The sequence below is a fragment of the Lycium barbarum genome, chromosome 8 (genome assembly GCF_019175385.1).
Source record: "Lycium barbarum isolate Lr01 chromosome 8, ASM1917538v2, whole genome shotgun sequence".
In the NCBI taxonomy this organism is placed as follows: Eukaryota; Viridiplantae; Streptophyta; class Magnoliopsida; order Solanales; family Solanaceae; genus Lycium; species Lycium barbarum.
The window spans coordinates 125129911-125142006 of NC_083344.1; the positions used below are offsets into that span (position 1 = coordinate 125129911).

Here is a 12096-nt window from a genome sequence, read left to right on the forward strand (position 1 = left end):
ACTGCCTTCGTCTCAAATTATCTGTCATGATTTCTTGAATAGTTGTCTCAAATTATTTGTCATTTTAGAAGTTCAAGACAATTTTTTTTCCCCCATTTTGTCCTTAGTAGTAATTGTTCTTGAGGATTACAAACACCTCAATTGATGGAGATGACACATAAATAGAGTAATTATTCGATGAAGAGAGATTATATCTTAAGACATAAATAAGGGCAAAATAGTAAAAGAAAAACCTCCTAATTAATGTTTCTTTGTACTCCTTCCGTCCATTTTTACTTGTCCAATATACTAAAAATAGATATTCACTTTTACTTGTCAAGTTTGGAAAATCAAGAGATAATTTACCATTTATACCTATTTTACCCTTATTATTAATTATTGGGTTGGAAGCTTCAAGGAATTGTTAGTGGTTGCACAACTTTTAAAGTATATTTTATTGATTTCAATCAACTTAGTAATAATCAGAGTTGATATAGTAAAATTGTCATGCTATTTATGACTTCTTAAGGGGTGTGCCAAGTGATGACGTCCAAATTCACTCATCAATGAGAAAGTGTATGTGGTCGTCGCAATATAATTTACCCCACTAAGAGTCGGGTCGAATCCACAGGGAACAATATCTAGGGCAATCAAGCTAGTCATGGAATTCTCACCAATTAAGCAAAGCCAAATGATTTTAATTTGATTTTTGTTTCAAAATTAATAAAGATAATACTTAACTAATGGGGAGAATTAGCTATGAAAATTCGGGGCTTTGGAACATAGCTATTTAATTTAAACTCAATAACGATCCAATGCAACGCTACACCCCAATTAATTATTTTGAAATCAAGTATTCTGAGCCTTGGAATCTCAATTACCCACTAATGTCTCTTGACTATTTAGCGGGTTTATATTAGCCAGTTCTCTCGAATCAAGCTAAGAAGCATTAATCACATTCCAATTCTAGGCTACACTAGGATTTTTTGTGTCTAGATTAAACCCCATTAGATGAGGGTTAAAGCCTCAAATCGTGATAATTCATCCAACCCAACCTTGATTTGCCTCTCTCGAGTTTAAATCAAAGTAAATGGGCAAGTTCTAGGGTTAGCTAATCCCTTTGGAAACATTCTAGAACAAGATTAATTAAAGCAACAACATGATTTCTTCATAAATAATGGTAAATAAAACATCACATAAGCAACATGAGTCAAATACAAATTACTGCTCAACAAGTCTTTCACACTAAATATTACAATACAAAGCAAAGAAATAAAGAGATGAAGTTTTAAGAATTGCTCATTAATGGCTTCAAATCTTCACTTCTAAGGTGATGGGAGATGAAACCTAGCCTACAAAGCTTGTTATCCCTCTTCTAAGCTCTCAAAATATCTTGGAGAATGAGTTCTTGTGAGTTAGTGTATGAGCTAACAACAACAACAACATACCCAGTGCAATCCCACAAGTGGGGTCTGGGGAGGATAGGATGTACGCAGACCTTACCTCTACCTTTATTGGGTAGAGAGGCTGTTTCCGATAAGACCCTAGTCAATGCAGGATTGCAAGAGAAATAAGTCTAAAGTTTTATTTATAGCCCAAAGAAAACATTTTACAAAATCTGCCAAAAATGTCCTTTTCCCATTTGGCTACCAGCAGACCCGTTCTGCGGACAGCAGAATGGTCCAAACTCTCTGTCTGATTCTGCTACGTGTTCTGTGGTCAGCAGAATGGTCTGCCCTCAGCAAAATGGTCAGCAAAACAGTCATTTTCTAAATTTTTGCGATTCTTGACACTTCAACTCCAAATTCCTAAAAACACAAAATAAACATAAGAAATGACATTATAACTTACTTAGGGCTAGAAAGCTTAGGGAAAGGGCACACGTAATTTAACGGAACATTACCAAGTCAATACATGACAAGTAAAAATTGACAGAGGGAGTTTTTGTCATTTTAGAAGTGCAAGACAAAATTAATTATTTTTTTTCCTTCTCCGTAGTAGTGTGTAATTGTTCTTGAAGACTACAAACACCGTAATAGAGTAAATATTTAATGCAGGGATATTGTATCTTAAGACATAAATAACTTATCCTAATCAATGTTTTCTTAAGGGGCGTGTAAAAGAGAGACGCGACATATAATTTGAGATGTAGGGAGTATGTTTTAGGAATACTTTGACCAATTTATATTGGTAAAAGAGAGAAATAAGAGGAATTGGTTAGCAATGATTTCTAACTCCCCCCCCCCCCCCCCCCCCCCCCAAAAAAAAAATTACAAGCAGGGGTCGATGTAGTGTAGAAGCTACAGGTTCCTCTTAACCCATTAGCTTTAGCTCAAACTCTGTGTATGTTTGAAAAGTTCATTAAATAAATACGAATAGTATGTCTCCGGTTCATAAGGAGTGTTCACTTAGCCTTTTTATTTTGGTTCAAAATAAGTGTCTACTTACGTAATCAAGAAGGAATTAGCTTTATTTTTCCACATTTGCCCTTATTAAGTGGTAAGTGACCAAATCCCAATACCATTTAATTAAGGGTAGTTTAGTTAAAATACCTATTTTTTTCTACGAGGAGTTGCTTTCTTAAGGGGGTGTGCTAAAGGCTAAGTGGACACTTATTTTGAAGCTGAGGGAGTAATAGACTTTGAACTCAATAAATAAATTGAATTCTGATGGAATTTTGCACTCGAGCTTATAAGGTTCAATCCTGGATCCACATCTAATTACAAATGTCTTAGCTGATTAAGTGGTGGATTGTGAGAGTCTGTTCCACAAAACTTTAAGGTAATAGGTGAAATGGTCGAGACCTTTATAAGCACGTAGAACAACAAATGACTCTATATCATATACTATTTTTGTTTACACATGAACTTTAATATGGCCATATGGGTGTTAGGATGGGCGTTCCAAATGTTGGCTCTGATACTATGTGAAAAAAATTGATCATCCAACCTAAATTCTTTTGACATTAAGTGGAGTTATCCAGGACATTTTAAAACTCTTTTAGAAGTCCTTAGACAACCTATGCTAGACAACAGTATAACTCAATTTTGGATTTGGTTTAGACTACAAATGTCTTCATGCCATAAAGTTGACGATTAAGCAGGCAAGGCACTTGCTTTTCAAAATGCAAATACACACGCACAATTATTATATATCGTGACTGCTTGGATCCTTTGTTAGAGTCCCACGTCGGTTTTGGATTTATATTATAGTCTATCTATATGGTTTTGGACAATTTTCACATCATAAGCTAGTTTTTGGGGTGAGGTAGGCTCAAGGTATATTCATGGTATTAAAACCAGACCCATCCCTTTTTTCTATCAAGAAATACTTGGAAAAAAAAAAGCAGTATACCAAATAGTAGAATTGTTAAAAAAAAAAAAAAAAGAAGATTTTTTATGAACGACAAATGACACATGACACCAAAAAGAAATAAGGGATGGAAGCTATTCCTCAAGTGTACAAATTCCTTCTCTGGTCCATCAAAAGCTCTCCTATTTCTCTCTTCATACACCACATAAGTACTAGTGGAGCAACAGTCTATACCTTTCGCCTTCTCTTTCTTCTTCTAAAGATCCAGCTAAACAATGCCTCTTTACGGCGCCTGCATCACCCATTGAAGACCAAACCAACATAGTACTTTCCACCATAAGCGAGAGCTATTTGACGATCTGAAAGAAGGTGATTCATGTCTTGCACAAACTTTTACACATGACACACCAACTAACACATGTAATTCTGCTCTTCCTTAAATTCTCCGTTGTCAGACCCATCCCTTATATAGAGTAACCCAATGTTGGACCCGTATTTACATTATCCACCCTCCAAATGTCCAACTCTGGCTATGTGACCAAATGTTAGTTCCATATTGGTTGAGAGTGTGGCAAAGCTGTGGGGGTCTTAGAGTTTCATATGGTTTAGAGTATAGATTGTAGTCTCTTTATATGATTTTAGATAATTCTATATGCATAAACTAGCTTTTGGGGTGGAGTTAGGCCTAATGTCCATTTCTGTAACTTCCTTCCCCAATTCCAAGAAAGCTTAATAATTCTACTCACAGCATCTTTGTTTTTCTTCTATGTGTCGACTCTCAAGTGTCAAATAAATATGGAGGATTGATGGCTTTTTACAATGGAAGGATGGCCTAGTTGTAATCCACCTCCAACTCCAAGGTTGGGGGGTTCAGGTCACTAAAGGAGCAAAGTGGGGAGGGACTCAAATGGGCTCTTGCCTCTTGGGTAGGGGGATGGAGGGAGTCGAACTTCCAAAAAGTGCCAATCTAGATCACCTCTTTACTTCTTTCTGCTTTTCTATTTCTTCTTTCTTTGTTGCCAAATACAATGAGTCTGAGCTGTTTACACTACCTCAAAAGTTTTAAGCCTTTCTTATACTCAAAATGAGATCTCAGCACTGATATATCCCCTTCCTTGTTTCTGCAAGTCCCTAGAAAATGATACGATAAAAAAGAAGGTTGATCACATATTCTTCTATTAGTGTCATGGTTTGTGAGAATAGGAGCTACTTCTTATTACCTTGATGATATTTTGAATGTTGCCATACTCACCCATCGACTAGACATTGACTTTCTATTGTGATTTTCTCATTTTATGCGCTTATGGATCTGCTCATTTTCAATTGAGACAATGCTTGGTTGGTAGCTCATGGAAAATGCCTTACTCTTGACAACTTGCAAAAGAAAGGCAAAATACTTTGTAATTGTTGCTCTCTATGCGGAAGGGATTGGGAAGATGCGAACCACTTATTTCTGCATTGCAGCTTTACCAGTCAGATTTGGCATTTTATTATGTGTCATGTTGGTATCAAATGGTGCATGCCTAGGAGTACGGTTGATTTTCTCCTCTCATGGCACAAACAGGATTTGCATAAAGCGTCGGGTTACATCTGGAAGTCTATACCAGCAGTAGTTTGGTGGGTCGTATGGAAAGAGAGAAATGCTAGAGTTTTTGATAACAAAAAGGACAATGTAGTTAATCTAAAACACAAATGTATATTTTTGCTTAATTTTTGGTGCAACATAGCCTCGGCAAATGTTTTAGAACCGGAGGCGTTGGCTGAGTTTCTTAGTTCTTTACACTCACTGTAAAGCTTATCTTTTAGATGTACTTCCATCCAGTTTTTTCTTAAAGTTGGACCCCTCTTTACTTCAATAAAATTCTTTCAGTTACCTATCAAAAAAAAAAAAAAAGATTTTCCAGGTCTTCATTTCTAAAGTCATTTGTTTGCTATGTCTCTTTGTTCTATGCCAGATAAATGGATGCTTGTCGTACTTTGACAAAGTCCCTGATGGATTATATTGCATTTTTGGGATGGATCCATATGTTTGGACTGTCTGTTCAGTTCTGCAAGAAAGTGGCCGTATTCCATCAATTGAATCATTGAAGGCAGTTGCTCCCTCTAAAGCACCATCTGTTGAAGTGATTTTAATTGATCAGTGTAATGATCCCAGCTTGAAGGAACTACAGAATAGGATTCGTAGCATGACCTCTAGTCGCATCGCCAGAAAAGAAGCTGTTGATCAGCTTGCCAAGCTGGTTTGCGATCATATGGGGTGAGTACTAAAAGCTTTTTCTTAGAAGCTCCACAGACACGCTTTTTTCTTTTTCTTTATGTAATTAGCTTTATTCTCTCTAAAAGGGGTGCGGCTCCTGCTGGAGAAGATGACTTGGTTTCCCTGTCGAAGGAGTGCAGTGATGACCTGAAGGATTGTCTAGGAACTATCGTGCTTCCCATTGGTACCCTGTCTGTTGGGCTTTGCAAGCATCGAGCTTTGCTTTTTAAAGTATGTACCTGTTTAAGTCAGTAGATCTAATTTCTAAAGGATCCTAAGGATAAAATCAGGCTAATGGTATATTTCCTCACTAAATAGAAAGCTTACTAATAGTGTATGTAGTTTTGATTTCTTATGCCCTTGGAGTGTATATTCTTTGCAATACATATTGTCTTTGCTTGGATGTCCTGTACAAGGTTGCTGTTTTATTATTAACTTCAATGTGATCATTACAGGTGCTAGCTGACATCATTGATTTACCATGTCGAATTGCCAGGGGATGTAAATATTGTAATAGCTCTGATGCTTCCTCATGTCTAGTTCAATTAGGACTTGACAGGTAAAAGTTCAGATCATATATGGTGTATGTTATCATCTTTAGTTCATGTGAAAAATTCTTACTGGGATAGAAAATGGGAAAGAAGGCTCAATTCACCTTTTGTATACCTTTGTGCTAGATGATAAGTATAGTTTTGGAGATTGGGTGTTGGAGCCTTACCAGACGGTAATTGATGCTGCCACTTACTTTTGTTTGGAAAACTGTTACCCCTCATGTATTTTGTATGAAATGATCAAGATTTAGTTTACTAGTGCTATTATGCATCTCTGCTGATAACCTTGTATAAATGCTTTCTGCCTTTTTGACTGCATTGGTTAAAATTCTTTTACCTGGTATTTTATTTATCCTATGCTGAACTTCCAATTTTTCTTAACACTACTGGTTTATGCTTTCTTCGATTACGTAAAGCTGGTGAAGAACAAGAAGCTCAAAATATGATACACTTGTCAAATAAAGCAGTTCAACATATATATGTACTAAGAAAATGACTATGGCAAAATTTATTTTTGTAATATGTGACCTTCCCGGTGCGATAAAACGTATCTCGAAAGATTCAGTCTCTACTTCTAGTTATGAACTAAATAAACCTAGCAGAAGTTTGCTTCTCGTAGTACCTGCTGCACCATTCTTAGAGATTTTGGAATTAAGATATTTGAGTGGAACGGTAGTTCATTACTAATATGCAGAGATAAAATTTTAAAAAAGAAACCTTAAAAAACTGATACACTGTTGACGAGATCGGAATCGTACCTTAATTTCTCATAGTCTTAATCACTCAGATTCTAAATTCATGATCCAAATTCCAATGCAACGAAGATCCTTCTCTTCTTCAGCTCAGCCCCAAATGCTGAGAAGAAGAACCAAAGGACTAGAAGCAACTAGAATCAGATTTCCAAAGCAGATGGTGTAGTAAATAACAGGGATTTTTTTTTTCAGTGCTAGTTTAAGTTGGAATTAGATTAGTAATTAGATGTCTGTTATATTCCTCTGTTGAACTATTCTGCTGGATTCAGCTTACATGATAGATATATATTTTATATATATATATATATATATATATATATATATATATATATATATATATATATATGTATATAGTCCTAATTATGCTATACATTTGTGTGCTATTTGATTAGCCTCATATTAGGAAGGAATGCTAGTATTGACATGTACTCTTGACTACACAGGGAATACCTGGTTGATTTGATCGGTAAGCCAGGAGCTCTAGGCGAACCGGATTCCTTGCTCAATGGTCCATCTTCCATCTCAATTTCTTCACCCTTGCGCTTCCCGAGATACAGACAAGTTGAACCTACAATTGATTTCAGGTCACTGGCCAAACAGTATTTCTTGGATAGTCAATCACTTAATCTACTGTTTGATGATTCTGCAGCTGGTGATTATCTAACTCTTAACTCCTTAAACGAAATATCTTTGGTGTTTATTTTGATTGTTTTGAATTATCCTTTTCCCGACATTTTACTTGGCCTTTGCCATAATATGTTGAGAGATGTTCAGGTTCATACACAAATTTAAAATTGCTTCAGTCTAGCATGCTGCATTCCACCAAAATACTCCTTGTCCGAAGTTTCCTTTCATTTGGGATCAGAAGTGTTTGGGATCTGATAATCTGTCAAACTTATTAGAATCTCCTGAAAACTTTGGCAGTATATGTAGTTACTTGTCATACTTGAATGGAGTATACTTTCAGCTTGCTTATAACTTTATTCAACATTGTAATGACCTAAAACATAATTGAATACCTGATTTCACTGGGAATCTAGAGTTCCTCAGTGATTCCAAGCATTTATTCTACTCTTTAAATGGCATAACACAGTATTGAAGAAAATATCTTGCTTTTTGTTTATTTTGTTCCCGGGACTAACTTTTTGTGGCATTTCATTTTAGTAAAGTACATGCCTTTCCATTTGGATCTGTAATGGGTCATAACCCATAACACAGATCTTTTCTCTATTTCATCAAACGCAAGGCACTTCCCCTGCGATTTCTCAAGATTACGCTGAACTCCTCTTATAGGAATGGTACTTGAACATTGTTCATAGTCAAATAGACCAGCAACCTTTGTTTTTTCCCTGAGTACATGTTTATTCCTGGCGGTAGCCACTTTGAGTTAAACCCATCGTAGACGCTTCTGCTGGCATCCTTGCTCCCCCTCACAGCCTACTGTTGCTTCTTTTTCTTTATCTGCCAGTACATCTCCAGCTGTAAGATGTATGTTTTTCAGAATGCCAAGCCTGGCCACTTATCGGGTACCAGAATGCCTTCAGTCTAGACCATAGTTTTTAATTTTGACAGCCCATCTTCTTGTTCTATGTTCTTTTTTTCTTTGATTTATTCTCTGGTTTAGGTAATGTGATTAAAATGCTTGATACTAGCTCCATTTATGAAGTTTATGTGTTAATATTTGTTTTTTTGGAAGATTAATCATTTTTATGCGTATACGCGCTCGCGCGCACACACACATAAACACATATAATATGTATGTACTTTTCATCAAAAGGCTGGATACTAACTTCATATATCAATGTAAGATGTTGATATTTGAGTTTATTTGAAGATTGAATTGTTCTTTTATATAGGTACTTGTATATTTATTTTTGAAACGGTGAATGATTTTATTCATTTGGGGAAACTCCCGTATGCAAGTAGTATACCCAAAAGTAGAAAGCCTAAAGAAAAATATGGATGTCTACAAATGAGTCCTATCTTATGTACAAACAGGGACCTCATGGGTGCACCAAAAGCTAACTAAGAATAAAAGGCTATTCCTCAAATGTGCAAATTTTCTATTCCCCCGAAAGCTCGCCTATTTGGCTCTTTCCACAAGACCCACATGATGTGTAGGGGCAACATCCTATGCCCTATTTCTTCTCTTATTGATCTAAAGGAGCAGCTTATTCAGTCAACTTGGCAGGGTCAATTGCAGCCCGAGCTAGTTCTAGACAACTCATAATCGGGCATCCACCTGACAATCTAACAAGAGGTGATCCACATTTTCGCTTGAACATCTGCACATAAAGCACTGGCTAACATATGTGATCCTCTTCTTCCTCGAGTTTTCAGCTGTCAGATCTGCTCCCTTTATGCCAACCAAGTGAAGCACACCTTTTTAGGTGTGCTAGGAATCCAAATTAATACATGAAGCTCATCCTTCCTGTGATGCAGAGATGTCCCAGTTAGATCATTTGAGACAGATCCTTATTTGGTTCCAGGTTGTGTCGGGACTTAAGATCAATCACAAAAAATGTGAAATCACACCAGTGGGAGTAGTGGATAACATTGAAGAGATGGCACAGGTACTGAATTGCAAGGTGGGTGCTCTACCTACTACCTATTTGGGTCTACCTTTGGGTGCTTCCAACAAAGATCTTGCAGTGTGGAATCCCGTGATTGAGATAGTAGAGAAGCGGCTAGCTGGATGGCAGAAGAGTACTTATCGAAAGGGGCAAGGAAGTTTTGATCAAAAGCACTTTCCAGCATTCCTGCGTATTTCATGTCACTATTGTAGGTAGGGGTGTTCATGGTTCGGTTTGGGTCGGTTATTGGTTAAAACCATAACCAAACCAATTTAGTCGGTTTTTAAATGTCTAAAACCATAACCAAACCAAGTAAAATAATAACCAGCGGTTTGGTTATTGTCGGTTTGGTTCGGTTTGGTTCGGTTTTTCGGTTTATGACTAGCCGTGACAATTCAAATATTCTCTCTCTACATTCTTCAAATTTCTTATGAAACTCTTTTTTCCTCATAGCCCACAAGGGTGAACTTTGCTGCATATTGAGGGAAAGACACGCTGTTGGCAAATCAGGTGGACCAAATTTGCAACGCAGTTTAGATTCAAAAGAACAAGTCAAATAGAGGTTTCAAAATACAAACAACCCTTATGCTTACGACTTATTAGAGTTGGGCTTGGATTGTTGGACATATTCTTTTAAGACATGGGCCTTAAAAATAAGTAGATCAAAATTAAATTAATAATTAAAAGGTATAAAATATCTTTAATTATTTGTGAAAAGATAATATTATACATATAAATAATTATAAATTTTATGTATATAATTATCGGTTTGGTTCGGTTATTTATTCGGTTATTTTTTACTATAACCATAACCAAACCAAATATTATCGGTTTTTAAAATTTAAAACCAAACCAAACCAAACTAAACCAAATGTCGGTTATTTTATTCGATTTGGTTAAATTTTCGGTTTGGTTTTGGTTTTAACCAAAACTGTGAACAGCCCTAATTGTAGGCTCCTGGCAAAGTGACTAAGAGTCCGTTTGGATTGGCTTATAAGTTGCTTATAAGCTGTTTTCAGCTTTTTTGAGTGTTTGGCTGGCCAGCTTAAAGTCATTTTGTGCTTAAAATAAGCCCAAAAAATTAATTGGACCCGTTTGGCTTAGCTTATCTAAAGCAGCTTATAAGCTGAAAACAGCTTATAAGCCAAAAAAAAAAAGTTAGGCTACCCCAACTTATTTTTTTTTGGCTTATAAGCTGTTTCCAGTTTATAAGCTGCTTTTTTTAAGCCCATCCAAACAGGCTCTAAAACGTTGGAAAGACTTCAGCGTAACTTCTTATGGGATACAGCGGATGGCATTAAGAAGCATCATCTTGTGAACTGGAGAGTTGTCACATCTCCAAAAGAATGGGGAGGTCTCAGAGTGAAAAATCTCAAGATGTTTAATAAAGTTTTGTTGGAAAGTGGATATGGAGATTTGGTGTGGAGGAGAATGCTTTTTGGAGGGGTGTGGTAGCAGAAAAGTATGGGATAATAGAAGGGGGATGGAGGTCTTGAAACATTATAACTCCATTTGGGTGTAGGTTGCGGAGGAGTATTATGAAGGGGTGGGAAGAATTTTGTAGACATGTATCATTTAAGGTTGGAGATGGAAGTAGGATTAACTTTTGGGCTCACAAGTGGTGTGGGGAGAACTAGTTGAGGGAAGCCTTCCCTAACATATATTGTGTTTCATGCCAAAGAGAGATGACAGTCCAACAAATTTGTAGGTCTCATGAGGGGGTTATTCATTGGGACTTAAGATTCAGAAGAAACCTTCATGATCGGGAGATGGAAGAATTTTACAATTTGAGTGAGTTATTGTAAGGGCTAGTCACACCTAACAACTTATCAGATGTATGGAGGAGATGGTTTATCCACTGTTAGCTCTTTCTATAAGAGACTATTAGTGAGAGAGGAGTGTATTTTCCGTCATGATTATATTTCGATCCCTAGAGCACGGAGGAAGGTATGGTTTTTTGTTTGGTTGGCGGCAAGAGGTGTGATCTTGACAGCGGAGAATCTGAGGAAGAGGAGGATCACCTATGTTAATTGGTGTTTTATGTGTAAGAGTACAGGCGGAAGTGTAGATCATCTTGTATTGCACTGCAAGGTGGCTAGTCGGTTATGGAGGGTGGCCCTTAATTTGTTTGGGATGCAATGGGTGATGCCAGGCACAGTAAAGGAGGCTTTGCAAAGTTGGTCTCATAATAGAGGGAAGAGAAGCAGAAGGGCATGGAGGGTGGCCCATTAGCAATCATGTGGGTCATTTGTAAAGAGAGAAATAGGAGGGCTTTTGAAGGGGTGGAACAAGATTTTGTAAAGATGCAAAGTAGTGTGTTGTCTCTAGTTTCTTTTTGGTGTACTTTCGAGGTCCCTATTTGTATAGAGGATTGGATCTCTTTTGTTGAGAACCATATTTGATGTAGGTTCTCTTCTTTTGGTATACGGCTTGTATACGGGGCTTCCCCAATTGTTAATAAAATTATTTACCTTATCAAAAATAAAATAAAAAATGAAGCTCATCCTTCCTCGCCAAAAGCTTGTGGTAGTATGACTTTAATTGGAAAAGCTCCATTTCTCCTTGCTTCCCACCTCCACAAGTCCTATCTAGTGAGTGTTGAGTTTTGTTTGTAGAGAATTTCGATCAACCTTTGGAAATTCATCTGCATATATACATTTATATTTATATAT

At 36.8% G+C, this 12096-nt stretch overlaps 1 protein-coding gene across 2 annotated transcripts in view; it reads left to right on the plus strand.

Moving 5' to 3' along the window:
• The window catches only part of LOC132607164 (serine/threonine-protein kinase CTR1-like), a 32779-nt gene that overhangs the window by 11174 nt on the left and 9509 nt on the right, over positions 1-12096 (plus strand). For both annotated transcript variants that reach the window (XM_060321016.1, XM_060321015.1), the window contains exons 2-5: positions 5247-5548; positions 5635-5779; positions 6004-6107; positions 7295-7503. In XM_060321016.1, the coding sequence (XP_060176999.1) occupies positions 5247-5548; positions 5635-5779; positions 6004-6107; positions 7295-7503 (760 nt within the window). The remainder of the gene's footprint in view (positions 1-5246; positions 5549-5634; positions 5780-6003; positions 6108-7294; positions 7504-12096) is intronic.